Below are 16,134 nucleotides of genomic sequence, written 5' to 3'. Positions count from 1 at the left end.
ACGCGTCACGGGCCAAACGAGCTTCATGGAGCTCGTTTCCGCCGTAGCGAGCAATCACGACGGCACTTTAATAGTTTCTGAACTCTTTCTCGCGGCTCTAATAGCCAATACCTGGTGGTGGTGTTCCGTAAAATCCTATTCGGCGCGAGTCGTGCCGCCGAGTTAACTGCACGCTCTGCGGCTCGTTCCAGGGTGCACGCTATGCGGTCGGCTCTGTGACTGTGCCGGTGACTGAAGACGGACGATGGCCCGCCCGCCCATGGAGTTGTCCCCGCGGCGCCGGAGGCTGCTGCTGCTGCAGGCCATCGTCACCTGCTGGTCGATCGGACGTAGCAACGGTCTCACTCTGGGTGAGTTGAATGAACAATGTTTTGGACGTTTTTAAATTACTTTAAAGCCCACTAAGATTCTCATCTTATGCTTATTCACATTTAGAGTTGCATAATTAATATCTCTGTCTGATCAATCACTCATCCTATCTGCCACCAACTCCTTGGACTTTTACGAACTTCCCCCTCCCTCTCTCAGACCAATGCGACCACGCGCTGGGGATGGAGTCGGGCGAGATCAACGACCACCAGATCAGTGCCAGCTCCTCATACAACGAGAACAACGTGGGTCCGCACAGCGGCCGGATCCGCACCGAGCACCGCGGCGGTGCCTGGTGTCCTCAGCCGGTCATCACCAGCCAGGTGCACGAGTACCTGCAGATCGACCTGGGTCGGGTCACCGTCGTCACCGCCGCCGAGACACAGGGACGCTTCGGTAACGGGCGCGGTGTCGAGTGGGCCGAGAAGTACGCGCTGCAGTACTGGCGACCGGGTGCCGAGGGCGACACCGGCTGGAGGACCTATAGGAACGCCTCCGGGCACACGGTGATGGACGGCAATGTGAACTCGTACATGGCGCACAAGACGGTGCTGAACCCGCCTCTGATTGCGTCCAAGGTGCGCGTCGTGCCCAAAAGTGACCACCCGAGGACGGTGTGCCTGCGAGCCGAGCTGCACGGATGTAGGTACACAGGTATGTGGCGCGGGGTACACGGATACATGGGATGAGTACACTGGTACCGGGGCTCGGGGTCGCTTGGACATTGCAGCACTTGTCACCCAAAGGGAGTTACAAGTTGAAGTAACTTAGCATCCGTTTTCTTTCACTGGCTGTGCGTGTTGTTTGTTTTTATCGAGAGGAGAAGTTCCATTTAAGTGTTTATTCGATCTTTGTCGTGGTTGGTAGTCCGGAAAGGTTTGCTTTTGAACTTATCTAAGTCTTAAGTGGTTCTCTGGTAATCTCGAAACTTATCAGTGTTGCTGAGACCCTGCAGAACGTAGTAGTTTCTTCCTTTGTCCCATGTTTTGCGGACAAAGTTTTTCGGTCACAAATGTTGACAGTTATTTACAGCAATTTCCGATGCTCTTCAACTCAAAGTATTGAACATCGGTATGTTTCATCCGAAGTTAAATCCGAGTGACGTAAAATGATAAAAAGCTATAAATGAAAAACGTAACGTATATCAATCGCGACTCGATCGTCTCATCAATACTTGCTCCACGCCAAAGCATTTACCATATCCTTTCCGTTTCATTTCCAGCCGGCATCGACAGCTACAGCATGGACGTGCCGGATGCCCGGTGGCCCGACCTGACCTACGACGGCGTCGGATCGGCCAAGGTCATGAAGAATGGTCTGGGCCAGCTCACCGACGGTCATGTCGGCAACAACGACATTACAAGTGAGTCAGCGTGCTTCTTGGGGCATGTTGTGTATGATAATTCTGATTTCTAATGCCCAGCGCTACGAGCGTAATATGCGTAGTACATTGGTTCCAGCTGTTCGATTTTGAAAGAAGAAAAAGATCATGGTCCAATAGATGCAGCAACTCTATGAAGGAGCACTGACGCTGAAGAAGTTACCCCGATAGGCGAATATTCGGTTTCAAGAGGTTGATGTTAGTGGAAAATCGGAACTGAAACGGTAAACATCTCTCGGCGGCCGGCGCCGCCAGCGCGCTGCAGTGCAGATAATTCTAAACAGCTATTAGCGAGGAATTCAAAGTTAAATGTGACTTATTTGTCACGTTGTTTAATAATGCTTCCTGGAATGTGTTTATGCTGATTTTCAATACTGTTATTTTCTTGTGGGGCAGGATACAGTTTGGAGGAAAAATGCACAAGATTGACTAACAAGTTTCTTCAGGAATTCAGCGTAACTTCTGTCCAATATGCATGCCGAAGCCAATGCTTTTGGCAAAATGTCTATGATAAAAATAAGCTTTGACGAGGGAGAGATGCACGGAAGCAATCACTTCGGGATTGAGTTATCCATGTTCAGCTCACCATTCGGACCACCTGTTTTTCCTGTCATCTTCGCAATTGGGTCAAAATGTCTCAGGCGACATCTCTACTGGCTTCCTCTGCCGCCTGCGTTAATCAATAGCCCACTCCGGCGGTCTCGGCTGGGCGCGCTGCACGCGTCACGTGCGAGCTGGCTGGTCCCGGTGACACGCCGGTCGTCTATTTCTGCGTGCCCGGGGCATTCCTGCGCTGTGCCGCCCAGCAGCTGTGGGTGCCGCCGACCGAAATCCGCTGATGAGCGATCGGTTCGCGCTGACATCGATTAGCGACCTGGATCAGCTGCACCCGGGGCCAGTGAGAGAGGGATGGCCGGCAATTAGCGGGTGACGAGAAACCGGTGACCCGGCTGGTCGACAGGGCTCCGAAAGATGGCTGACCGGGATCTCTGACGTGGTGAACCACCAGAGGTTGAATGAGGTGTAAGAAATATGTCGGAGAAACGTGCCAACTAGATGTGCTGTGTGGTTAAGGGCATTTGAGCTCTCCGAAGGTAACTTTGATGAGAGCACAGACAAATCATATTTAAAATTGGGGGAGAGCAGAGGAAGAAAGAGGAGAGAGAGAGAGAGAGAGAGAGAGAGAGAGAGAGAGAGAGAGAGAGAGAGAGAGAGAGAGAGAGGCAGATATTGTTGTGGTTTGCATTGCAAGTTTTGATGCATCGACTGTTGGCATTGCTTCTGATGTCCAATGAAAATACTTATATATGTTATGAATGTACGAAGTTCTCCATTTATCAGGTCCGATGTAGCTTCGGTAGAGTTTGTTCAGATCATGTCAAGATCAGTAGGTGGAACTGATCAGCATTCATCAGGGAAGATCAGCTGAACACTGTTTACAAATGAACCATTAGAGGCTGAAACTCAATTTGTTTAAATATTGGTGTTTGCAATGAAAATAAAACTAGTAATTGGCACGAATTTTTCATTCACCCTGTTGCGAATAATGCATTTAGGTATCCTGATGGGGCCTGATGAACATCAACAAGATCAACACGTTTCAATCGCTTGCAACAAAAACGCGATGTAAATTGTTTTTGCTATTGTAATGCACAAATAATTCACACTGTAAGCGAGCAGTTCAATCATTCTTATGGTTCACCTTCTGTTATACAAGTCCCGATAGTGAATCAGCCTGCTGGCGAGTTTTATGTTCCATGCCTGCTTTATCACGTGTTTCGCGCGGCGCGCGCCCCCGGGGCGTTATCTCTGGCCCGCCGTTAATCATGTTCAGCCGAGGTGGCTCAGAGTGGATTGGCCGCATACGTGCCGCCGTTCAATCTACTTACCGACGGTCGTTACCCGACTGTTAATTACACCACGTGACCGGAATTGATCGTCCAAGTCGATACCCGATTACCAAAGTTTGTTTTATCCGAGCTTCCGACGAAATTGCCTGGCTGGGTGTAAAGAAGAAACTAAGCGTAACGACCGAGCTAACATCAGTGCGCCTGAATTATTCGGCTATATCATAAAAGCAGTGCAGTGCAGTGGTAATATTTGCTACCTTGGTAAAAGCAAATATTGAAATGCCGCTTCGCTTGCTGAGAAGCTTTGAAATGGCGCGCACTTATTTCGTTCGACCTCCGGTTTATAAATCCCTGTTTTCTTGTGAGCTAGGACTTCGATTCTAATTCTATCAGCGAGCCTATTTCCTCCAATGTCAACAAGCTGCACAGAACTGAAAAAAAAACTTTGAACGCAGCACCAAACATGCCGGGATTCTGAGGCATTCAGTCAATCGTCCACCGGCAATAGCCTTGATCTGATCATCCGGAGCGACGTCAGTTCGGAGAAACAAGTCTTTCCCGGTACCGGAGATCAACTTTGTCCCTCTGAATTGTCATGTGACTGAATTCACTGTCCTTGCTTTTGACACGTGGCTGTTCTAACCACACGTGGCGTTCTATGACACACGGTTGACCCGTTTCTGACCCGCGTCTGTCCGTGTCGACAGGACCCGAGTGGGTGGGCTGGCGGAGGACGGCCGGCCAGACCGTCACCATCACCTTCCGCTTCAGCGGGCTCAGGGAACTGGAGGCGGCCACCTTCTTCGTCAGCAACCACTTCACCGCCAACGCTAGGGTGAGTCGGGGAGAGCTGCCCGGTCCTATGGGAGTCGGGGAGAGCTGCCCGGTCCATATGGGAGTCGGGGAGAGCTGCCCGGTCCTCCAGGGGAGTCGGGGAGCCGTGCGGTGCTTTAGGGTGATAGGAGCCGGTTTGTGTCCCTCCTACAGGGTGAGGTGGAGCCCTCTGAGCACATAAGGGTCCTCTAGAGTGAGGTGGGAGATGCATTTGGAGTAGGTACTGATGGCAAGGTGTGCTGGAGACATTAATATGAGCACAGTTTAGGATATTCGGAAACATCAACTAGGCGTGCTCCCAGTCGCTGTCAGTGTCAGGGTGCGGTATAAGTACAACAACATAATGTGGAAGTGACTTGGCCTTTGATATTTTCACACCTCGCTGTTCATTATCCACAAGTCACAACAAAGCTGCAGTGCAAATTAATTATCGTTTACCGAGATGTGGTAAACAAATAAGATATCCACACGAATTATCCGCAAATTATCATCGTCCTACCATCAATTACCATCGTAGTTTGAAAGGGCTAAGACAAAAACTTCCATCTTCTCACCAGTCAGTCCTACTCGATTCGACAAGCCCAGTGTAAAACTCGACGGTCTCAGGCTTACAGCAGACCACTGCGCGGTAGCACCCCGCTAAGTGACTGTGCACACACGACTGACGAGTGCGAATGGCACACATCAATTCACATTCACCCGAGGTCTATCGGCGGCGCGGTCACTGCCAATCCTCGGTTACAGCTCTTTGTCAAGCCATCGAACTGCGATGGATGATCACGATTATGCAGTATCGTTTTATTACAGTTTAGTAGTCGCGATTAACTGCACATTCAGCGGTGACTTGAAGGGAGCCGACGGTTGGCTGTTATCGCTAGCCATCTGAAACGAGCTTCATCGCCCTCTCATAAACAGGTGGCCGTAAAACCAAATTAGTCGCGCCCATCTCATATGTGCCTATTGTTTGACCTCTGACCACAATACGGTGTGCCCCGCCCCCGAGTGTGGTGATGGCCAGTTTGTGACCTCACCGTGACCTGCAGCTTATCCGTGACCTCGCCGTGACCTCCGACTGACCCGTGACCTGCCCGCCACCCGTGGCAGATATTTTCGGAGGCGGCGTTGCGTTTCTCTCTGGACGGAGAGGTTTACACGGACACTGCCGTGAAGCTGAGGCCGGACGCGGATCGCATTTTCGAGGACTCTCGTGAACTGCGGATTAGTCTGCATCGTCAAGTGGCGCGGCTTGTCCGCATCGACCTGACCGCCGCTGACACCTGGACACTTATCTCCGAAATCAACTTCGAGGGCGGTGAGTGTTCAATGCGTATTCCTCTCTGAACGCCATTTTAATTTGCTGAGATATTATCGTGTGAGCTGCAGTGTGCTGTCTTTCGTAATCTATCCCCGAGGCATTGTTTTATACCACGATGCTGTTTTTGTCCCTTGTGGGGTTAAAGGCTGTGGTAAATGAGACTGATCTAGGATCTCATTTAGAGAGCCGTGTCATTCTCTATAGTTTGTTTTGACGCCAGATATAAACTGATCTGAGTGACGCTGTCGGCCGTATATTCCGCCCCGTGACCTGCTATAGCGCCCGGGGTCGTCACGGAACGCGACCCCGGGTCACAGCCTCCACCTTTATAGTCGCACCATCCCGGCTTAGAGCAGCGACGCCGCTTTCAGCGTTTGATCCCGAATAGTGATCTGCGATCAGATAAGGTTTCCGTTCATGCACGGGCCGCGCCGTAAAATGTTTACTATCGCCCTGACCCTATTGCGTTACGGCTCTGGCTGTCCAACCCCATTGGTTTCATGTATCGATTGGGGCCAGTTTTTACCCCACGCATGATGAGCGTTTCGGACCTCGGCGACTCGCCTGGGGGGGGGGGGGGGGGTTCGGACCGCCGCGGCGACGGCGGTGACTCTGTCGTCATCGATGCGTTCCCAGCTGCGCCGGCCGGCTCATGCGGTCGTTTTTGTGCCGATCAAAGCTAACGTCGGTCGTAACTCAGCCGGGGCCCGTAAGCCAAACAAGCGGCGGCGGCGGCGGCGCGCCCGTCTGCGGGCCGCTCTGCGGTGACCCAGAGAAAGACCCCCTCCCCCCTGGCAGAGGGTGAGGGGGACAGAGTCGTGCACGGTCGCCGGAATTTAGTGCTGATGGCAGCTGTGTCGCCGGCTCGGCACGGATCTCACTCAATATCGGAGGATCACGATCGCCACCTGCTGCGGGAATGAGTCGCCCCGAGTTCCGGAAAACGGACCAACGAGAGACACATCGCAGAGCCGCTGCTGATACTCTTCGCGCAGCGAAATGGAAGTTCTAATCATTCGGGAACGCAATCATTCCAAACAGAATGAGATTCGGATGGGGAGTTTTCCATTGGCCTGTCGTCAGAATCTATCTTCGCTCTCGCGCTCAGTGACTCGATCCGTTGAGGCTCTCGCGTAGGCAATCAAATAGCAGAAAATGAACGCGCTAAATTATGCATACTGACTCTGCAATTTGCATAATTAGGGGTTCAGATTTAGTGTTGCTGTAGGATCCTGTGAAGGGAAGGATCTTCTGTGGAGTGATAAAGCTAAGAAGATACCGGGAACGGGCACAGGGCTCAAATGGCATTGGTTAGGCTCCTTCGTAAAGATTCACCCACCGAATAAAATCGTGTGCAGATTAAGCTCGAAGTTCATTAACATCTCACTTCTTTTTATTGAACTAATGCGAAACAAAGCCAAATACTGTGATCAACAATCGTTATAATTAAAGATGAACAAAACTAATTATAGTACATTTTTGCCACCGACGCATGTTAAAAAAGTTCAGTTAAATTTTTGTATAAAGGTGGCCTGCTGAAAGCCAGAAGCGCGAGAGACGGTTAATTTCAGTCGACGCCAAAACTCGGAAATGCCTATCAAAACCCATGCATAAAAACACGGCGATTAATTTCATTATACGGCAGTTTTCTTCTCTTCAAAAGCTCCCTGTTAAAATGCGTTCGATGACTGAAACTTCAATAAAAGTCCGGTCATAGAAGCTTGCAGCTTGGAATAAAATAAATTGCGAAACAGGTTGACAGGTGAATATTGGAAAGAACACAGCCTTAATTTTCAAAGAGATGGCTTAGCAGGTTACACAGAAATTTAGAAGGCAGATTTCGAGGCATACTTAGTTCTCAAGAGACAGTGAAAAGAGCAATTGAAGATGACCCTTACAAAACGGGAAGAACAGCACTGCCAGGAGCCAGTGTTCGTAGTAAGATCGACGTTTGTTATCATATACCTTCATGGATATTGAATGTCAAAATATAGGAAAGAGGAGGGAACGCAACGACATTTTCCACTAATGAGGACAAAGCATGTCTCCGCAACGCCTACTCCTCACTCGCAATTGCTTCGTAGCATGAATGTCTAATAAAAGTAACAGACGCGTCTCGCATGTTTACTAAGAAATATCTGAGAAATGAGGGATGAATTTCAAGCAAAATACGACGTGGTAGGCAATTTACAATTTGTATAGGGATATACACTGAGACTAAGTGGTAGATTAATTTCGTTATTCGCCCATCGTGTGTTAAAGTCCATTGGCAATAATTTTCATTATACGCCCAAAGTTTTACCCATTTGCTGCCCCCCCCCATCTTCCGTGCCCCTCCTTGATGTCGAAGCCCAAAAGCGAACCCTTGCTCAGAGATGCGTTGGTGCTCGGTGCCAAAAATTTACTATAATAAATTTAATTTCCCGGTCCGAATACTATACCAGCCTTGATACGGTCGCTTTTCCTCAAGGGTGTTTTCATTGAATGTGCTCGCAGGCTCGCACATTCAATGCGAAAATTGCACTCATTTCATTCGTGCAATTTTCGAAAATAGCATCCTCACTCCGTTCGGACGCTATTTTCGATAAAATAATGTCCTCACTTCGTTCGGACATTATTTTAAAACACCCTTGGGAAAGCGACCGAATAATGTCTGGTATAGTGCTCGGACCCGGCAATTAAATATATATTAACCCTAATACAAATCTCGTGTCATGTAAGTCCCCTCACGGACCAGATGACACGCGCGATACCCACGAACACACGTTCCCGTCACAACAAATTGGCCGGGACGCGCGTCCCCTGATTTCCGCGTCCCATCGATCTCATCACCGGTCCAGGGAGGGGAGGTTAATCCCAATCAGCAGGTGTGTCTCCAGCTGGCCGCTCTGACCCTAATCTGACCCTGTGTCCGCTTCCCAGCACCGTCCACCGCCAACATTACACACCTGGTTGCTGCGGGCGGCGCGGCGGCGGCCGGCGGTGATGACGGCGTGGCGCCAACGCCCGGTCCGGCGGCGGCCGACAGCGGCGGCTCGGCGGCACCGCTAGCCGTCATCCTGGGTGTGCTCGGTCTGGTGCTGCTACTGCTCTCGGCCCTGGTCGGGTATGTGGTGCGCGCCGGACGGCGGAGGAAGGTGGCCGGCGGTCCGAGTCCCACGCCGCTGCCGCTGCCGCGCACCCTCAACATGAAGGAGCTGCGGCTGAACATGCACCTGGCCGCCGGGCCCGGCTACGCCCGGTCACACGGCGACGTGTACGGACCGCTGCCGGCCGAGGAGGACAAGGTGGGCCTGTGTGGCTCCGAGCCGTACAGAGTGGTCCGGCTGAACCCCGACTACAACACGACCGGGCAGAGGACGGCGCGGCGCGACCAGCGGACCCCAGGTCAGTCCTGAACCATTCACACCGCACGGGTTTCGTGTAAAATTACGGGTCAGATCTACCGCCTATTACATGTCAATTTCTTCCTCCGACTCCGCTTGACAAATGCTCATTAGTGCGGTATTGGGTCAGGGTTAAAAGGGTGATCGGGCTTTCAGTGACACCAACTACCGTTAAAATGCCAGTCATGTTTGGAACCTGTGGGATCGGCCGAACGCATCCGACATTTCGGAGCTCTGCTCTGATATACCGGGTCACGAGTTTGGAAATCAGAAAGGTCCGCCTGATGATGCCATTGTCCGGGAGGTGAAAGGATGCTGTGCGTGAAACGGGGCGCACTCTGACCAACGAGACGGTGCCGGCCCAGTTCGGGGAGATAAATCACCGACACGCATAAATCACAATCAACACAGTGACCACACCTGGGTGTTCCGGGCGCAGGCATGAGTTAGCCGTATTCCACCCACAAGTCCCACATGGCACTATGTATATTCCATCGTATCGGCCGCTATATCTTTTCAGTGCTATCACGAGCAGGCTGTAACGTATGCAACTCCAGCTTTGTATTTTGCTGGGTCGCTCTCTGCCTGCTCACTGTCGTACATACGACCAGCCATCAAATTTACCCGTCCTCCCCCACAGACACCTCCTACGACTACGCCGTTCCCGTCGACAACGACACGCCGCCGCCGCCGTTCACCGACTGCGTGCCGCCGGCGGCGCGCAGCCCGGCCGACCCGTGGGACAACCCCAGCTACAAACAGTCGCCGAGCGGCACCACCCAGTCCAGCAGCCAGCCGTCGCTCTGTAACCTGGCCGAGCTGCTGCCGCCGCCGCCGCTGCCGCCGCCGCCGCCCGAGCCGCCGGCCGCCGCCACCCTGTCACGCCGCCGCCGCGTGCTGGCCCGCTCCGTGGAGGGCGTCACCGGCACCTGCGTCTGGCAGACCAGGAGGGCCGATGTGGGTCTGGCGGACGTGCGAGAAGTCGGAACCGACATGATCAAAAGGAGAGAGAAGATCGGAGAGGGACGCTTCGGGGAGGTGAGTCACCAGACGCTGAGGCGGGGAGTGATGACCGCTGAGTTTTACTGCTGTTTTTTTCATTCGTGTAATATCGTTTACCAAAGCCGATGTGCCACCACGGAATTCATAGCGGAGCTAACAGAGCCTTCCCTCGTCCCTCGCGTGTCGTAAGTCGAAATGAAACGCCCGCTTCGCATCCCATTTCCAAAGTTATAACACCTCCCTCCCCTGCCGGCGGCTTCGTTTCAGATTTTCTCGTGCGAGGTGCACTTTCCGTCGTCTCCGGACAGTCCGTACCAGGCGCCGTCGCGGCTGGTCTCTGCGCGCTGTCTGCGCACCTCCGCCCCCGGGGACGCGGCCTGCCGGCTGCGCGCCGAGGCCGAGCCCCTCAGCCGCGTCTCCGACCCGCACGTCACCCGTCTGCTGGGTGTGTGTACGATGGACGAGTCGCCCTGCCTGCTGGTGGAGTACATGGAGCGCGGCGACCTGAACCAGTTCCTCCGGAGGACGCAGCTCGACCCGGGCAGGCCCAGCCAGCGACCGCTAGAGTGAGTAACGCATGACGAAGTTTCATTTCGTTTATTCGTTAGGCGCTTCGGTCCGCATGATGAGATGACGAACTCGAACATGAGTTTGTTTATAAGTGCAATTAACCAACAGTTTCGGAAGTCCTTAAACGTTTGCACCGAAGTTCTTGTTCAGCCCGCTGTTCGCTCGAAATATTCGGGGCGTGGCCCGTGGAAGAGCCGCTCGCGCTGGGTGGCCCTTTATAGTGCTGGCTTCCGTGTTTGGCCGGTCCTCTATCACGGTGATTAGCTGTTTTTATTGGCTTTAATCGGACTCCCCACGATCTGACGCCCTTTCGAATCTCTCGGTCAGGGCCGGCGGCACGGCTTTACGATCCATTTTGTCGCCCGGATTGGACACTCTAAGTTGGACAGTTATCGACTCGGTTAAGTGCGTCGACCGTCGGCGAATGGAGCCGACTGCGGTCGGACACGACTCTGAATAAAACATGAAATGCATTCTCTGCCGTTAGAACTAGTCGTCGCGACTGGTCAGCACCAACTGAGTAGAAACGGGAGGGACGGACCGGGAACTTAACATCAGGCGTTGAATGTCCCCTTTCTCATCCTCCTCGGCAGGTACGGCTCTCTGATCTACATGGCCACCCAAGTGGCGGCCGGGATGAAGCACCTGGAAACTCTGGGGATAGTGCACCGTGACCTGGCGGCCAGGAACTGCCTGGTGGGTCACCAGCTGCAGGTCAAGGTCGGCGACCTGGGGCCGAGCCGGGCCCAGTACGCCAGCGACTACGTCACGCTGCCCGACGGCCGGGTGGTGCCACTGCGCTGGCACGCCCCGGAGGCCCTCTTTACGGTGAGTGCGCCACGCTGACGGCGGATTGGGGATCGGGCGGTGGGGACGGCTCCCAGCCGTGGTATTTACGATACGGGATCGGTGAGAGGTGCCGGGTGTTTGTATCGGTGATGCTATCGACCTGATCGCAGAAGTGGACAGCTTAGTGGTGTTTATGTCTCCCTCCGCGGGAGGATTCGGTGGGCATCTTTTGCCGAGCGGGCCGTTCGGCGTTCCTGCGGCGGTTTTTGTGCAGGCGCGCGATTGTCAGGTGCGGTTGGTGCCGGTGAGATCCTGGCGTTTTTACGGTGCCATCTGCTACTGTCCAGACGGCCGATTGTGGGCGACGACCACCGACTCATGGAGGCCTGTGGTGCCTTTGTTCGAACTAGCCTCTCTGTGTTCGCTTCATGTTCGTCACTTCTTGCTAGTTTTCGCTGTGCGTGAGTGCGGGTGTACGTGTCTGTGGTATACGATTGTGTACTTATAGCGACTGCGCTGTGCGTTGACCGTCTCTGGATGTGCCGCGCTGTGTTGTGGTGTGCCTCGGCTGCTGGGGGCCGTTTACCGTCCGCTGCCGACCCCACGCCGGCGCAGTGCCCGTGTAATCGGCCCCAATTGGTCTGTGCCACCACCTGCTCCGGCTGTGCCGTGTCGCCGCCGCGCTATCTCCAGCGACCAGTCGGCGCCGGTCGCCGCAGATGAGATGGTGGCTCCAGTCGGCCGGTCGCCGTCTCCGGAGACCTTATCGTCCACTGGGAGACCATGCGGGCCTTATCTGGTGGCTGCTTACCCCGTCTGGGTACCCAGCTCCGTTTAAACACGGGGTCAGACCCGCGGGCAGTGTCGCGGAAGGAGTTTTAGCGGCGCGCTGCTGGTTCCGAGGTGCCGGTGTGGATTTTGTGGACTGTTCTGAGTGCTGGCTGGGGTTTACGAGCGCTCATGTGGGGGTCGTTTGTTCCGAGTGCGGAGCCATTGATCTTGCGGCGAGAGCCGGTGACCCGGCCTGACCTTTGGTTGACCAGCACTGGCTCACTATGACTGCTAATGACCCTGAGTGCTATTGGTCGGGGTACTAAGGAAGCTTGTTATAACTTAGACCATTTTCCATGACCTATACCAACCTTTCATCACCTGTCCCTAAAGTTCACGGCCCTCTCTGACCTCTCTCCGCTGCTCTTCCTCAGGAGCAGTGCAGCTCGTCCTCGGACGTGTGGTCGTTCTCGGTGACCCTCTGGGAGATCCTGACCTGGTGTCGGCTCCAGCCGCTGGCGCACCTCTCGGACGCAGCCGTCACCGACCGGCTGGCCAGCTACCTGCCGCCGGTCAGCTGCGCGGAGCAGCTGCTCCAGCAGCCCAACGTCTGCCCCAGAGAGATCTTCGACCTGATGTGCGAGTGCTGGCGCGTCGACCCGACCGCGCGTCCCACCTTCGGCGAGATCCACATGTTCCTGCAGAGGAAAAACCTCGGCTTCGAGCCGGTCACTGACGGAACGTGATGGGACAGAGGGTGAGAAAAGGAGAGGGGCGAGGACAGAGATAAACTATGTGGACTGAGTGCGAGGCCCCGGTTTGAGTGTTCGGTGGTGGAGAAATGACAGCCCCGGCGAACGACTCGCTGATGCACCTTTATGCCGAGTGGACTTTCGAGCCGTGGCGAATCTAGCGGAAGGAACAAGTCGGGCAGCTTTGTGTCGGTCGGGACAGCCTGACGAACTCAGTGCGACTACTTCGTCACCTCGCTCACCGTTCCTGGGGCCCGGCGTCCGGTGACTGTTCCCGTCCCTCCCACCCAATGGATGTCGTACCGCTGGCTCCTCCCACCTTCAGCCTGTCTTCCATCCACCTGTTCCGCTTCGGGAGCATCATATCACGACAGCCGGCTGACGGTGACGGCCGGCTGGTGCGTCTTCAGAGCGTCCCGGTCCCGGCTCTGACATATCCCGCTCCCCCCGCGCCCCCGGCCCGCCCCCAGTCGCCATATACCCGGTTGTGATACACGGGGCGCAGAGTTCGGCCCAGAGAAGCTAGCTCCTTATTTATGTGTGCCCGAGCTCCGGAAGTGTTAGGGGCAAAGTGTAAAGATATCTATGAGAGGCTTTGTTGTTCGGTGTACGATGTATACGACGTCGTGGCGCTTCTTTGCTTCCGCATGCTATATTTATGACGATCTCATTTGTCAACCCTGGAGTTTTTCATCTATAAATATGCCGTGCCGCCGCGCCCCTTCAGTGCTGCGGCCTTGTTTCTGGTGTTTGTAAAATTTTAATCGACGTCACAATGATTGTGTCCCGGTATTCATCCGATTACTACCCACAACTGAAAGTGTTTGTAACAATGTAAGATGACCTTTTAAATGTAGGTAATTGTGTGGAATATTTTTCCACATCATACCAAATACATTCGATAACATCCTTAGCAGTGTTTGTGTTATAAACGATAATTTTTGCTAAAGAAACACGGACAAGAAGATCGACGGGTGTGTCGTAGAGGAGAAAAAGTGGGTAAATAATTCAAAAGCTGCAATGCCATCGATACCTCTCATAAGCCATAAGACCACATGGGATGTCATTACGCTCTCTCTCGCTCCACTTTCACACGCCAATTATAGTAATATTCACCCGTTCGCTACTCGCGTGATTTTTTATTTGGACTCTCTATTAGACTCGTGACCCTGACGGTTTTGAACTCGGGTTGAGAACGACTCGTGCTCGAAAACAGTCGGCGGCTCCGGGGGCGGTGAGTGGGGCGGGAGGGGAGGAGGTTCCGATCCGATCTGGCGCTGCTAATCGGATCGGTCGCGCTCGGACACGGCTCATCAGAGCGGCGAGCCGACCGGCGCGCCGAACAGAGGCGGACAGCTGCAGACAAAACGGCGAGCGTGAGTGAGGCGGACCACCCACCACCCTCCGCGCCCGCCTGCCATTCGCCATTCACCGTCCACCGTCCACCGTCCACAGTCCATTACATTCCGGCCACCGTCCACCGTCCACCGTCCACTGTCGCCGTCGACTGTCCACCGTCCACCGTCTGCTGTCCACCGTCCACCATCCACCTTCCACCGTCCACTGTCCACCGTCCACTTTCCACCGTCCATTGTCCACTTTCCACCGTTCGTCTTCTGTCCACCGTCAACCTCCCACTGTCCACCGTCCGCCGTTCAATGGTGAATGACCGGACAATAAAGGCAGAATAATCTGCGTATCAGGGAAGGCTGAATGCCCTGTGGTCGAAGGCCAGGCGGAGTAAGGAAGGGACCCGTGTTGTGGCGAGGGCTTAGCAGAGCGGACGAGGGAAGGATTTGCCAGTGTTGTGGCCAGGGTGAAGTTAGGGGAAAGGCCTGGGTTGGGAGCGAGAGATTAGCGAGGTCCGTAAAATGCTGGACGATCCTAAATAGTTATATTGTATAAACAATGATAATTCTGCTTTTGTAACTCATACACTGGCATGGACTTTCGGTAATCAAGGACGTTATGTCAATATGTCATTCTGTGATAACCAGACCTCATCTCGCGCTCTCTGTTCCGCTCCTCATTTCTAACAAGATCATTTCCAATCACCGACACCAATCACCACCCCACTCTGACGAGCGACACTCGCTCGGTGGTGCATCGAGTGACGCTCTCCCAGTTCCTCCCATATCGCCGCCTCTCTCGGAATCGACCACGACGCTGAGCGCCAACAGCACCTAACGTCGTTGCCGAAATTCAATCGTCGCCGCCGACGGGCGACGACGGGCAATCGTCGATAAGCGCTCGCTGTGCTCGACGTCCCATTCCAGGCGGCGGCGGCTCTCTTTTCTCCCGGCGTCGGAGGCGACGAAGCGGCGCCGTCGAGTCGATGTCGTTCGACTCCGCTCGGCTCGGCGGGGGAGGGTGATTGTTCGACCACCTGCACTGTGGCGCCGCGCTGGGCCGCCGCGCCGGGCCGCTGCTCTGGGCCGCCGCGCCGGGTCGGGTCTGCGGGGACTGGGGACGCCCGCGGCCGCTGCTGTGACGGGGCCGGCTGCACGCCGCCCCCTCGCTCCCAAAGCGTGCCGCCGGCCGCGGGAGCAGCTGTCCACGCCGGGAATTAATCAGACTAATCCGCTAGCTATCAATCGCCCCGGGCGCCGCTGCTGACGCGCGCCGGGCCGCTCCGGCACGAGCAAGTGGCGCCATTTGGGACGGCCGAGCGCTCCGCGGCGCGGCGACGGGAGCGGTGGGGGCGGCGGGGGGAGGGGTGGAGAGGAAGCAGCGACCGCGAAGCTTTATTCGCAGTTTGTTACTATGTGATAGCATTTAGAATATAAAATTAACGTACAACCACTGACAGCACTCAGCTTTCAGAATACGATTTGATATGCGTAAAAACACCGATTTTGTCATAGCAAAAAATTGGCCAAGAAAACAAATCAAGTAAGCTGACCTACAAAGTGGCACTATAATCTTCGTTAGTAGCTGCCGGGAACGTCGCCGTTGCGCTGACTCTACGCATCCTCTGGGGAGGGGGCGGGTGGGACCGATCTGGCCAGGGACCTCGGGGACAGGGGTGGGGCGGGGCGGGGCGGGGACAGCGGCGCTCCGGCCAGCTCAGCGGCACGGGCTGCCCAGCGGTGCATAATAGATCACTCAGCCGAGG

At 54.6% G+C, this 16,134-nt stretch overlaps 1 protein-coding gene across 1 annotated transcript in view; it reads left to right on the top strand.

Annotated features, from left to right (window-relative positions):
• Window positions 1–13,932, top strand: part of LOC122369201 (discoidin domain-containing receptor 2-like) — a 53,219-nt gene extending 39,287 nt beyond the window's left edge. Inside the window, exons 2-11 of the mRNA XM_043343737.1 lie at window positions 192–350; window positions 529–1,023; window positions 1,592–1,732; window positions 4,308–4,435; window positions 5,539–5,746; window positions 8,672–9,136; window positions 9,776–10,173; window positions 10,405–10,703; window positions 11,301–11,535; window positions 12,702–13,932. Of these exons, the coding sequence (XP_043199672.1) occupies window positions 245–350; window positions 529–1,023; window positions 1,592–1,732; window positions 4,308–4,435; window positions 5,539–5,746; window positions 8,672–9,136; window positions 9,776–10,173; window positions 10,405–10,703; window positions 11,301–11,535; window positions 12,702–13,013 (2,787 nt within the window). The 5' untranslated portion in view covers window positions 192–244 and the 3' untranslated portion in view covers window positions 13,014–13,932. The remainder of the gene's footprint in view (window positions 1–191; window positions 351–528; window positions 1,024–1,591; window positions 1,733–4,307; window positions 4,436–5,538; window positions 5,747–8,671; window positions 9,137–9,775; window positions 10,174–10,404; window positions 10,704–11,300; window positions 11,536–12,701) is intronic.
• The last annotated feature ends 2,202 nt before the right edge of the window (window positions 13,933–16,134 follow it).

The sequence above is a fragment of the Amphibalanus amphitrite genome, unplaced genomic scaffold, assembly GCF_019059575.1.
Source record: "Amphibalanus amphitrite isolate SeventyFive unplaced genomic scaffold, NRLGWU_Aamphi_draft 001015F_arrow, whole genome shotgun sequence".
Taxonomy (NCBI): Eukaryota; Metazoa; Arthropoda; class Thecostraca; order Balanomorpha; family Balanidae; genus Amphibalanus; species Amphibalanus amphitrite.
The sequence above is the reverse complement of the archived record's forward strand: the minus strand, read 5'-3'. Positions and strand labels throughout refer to the sequence as shown.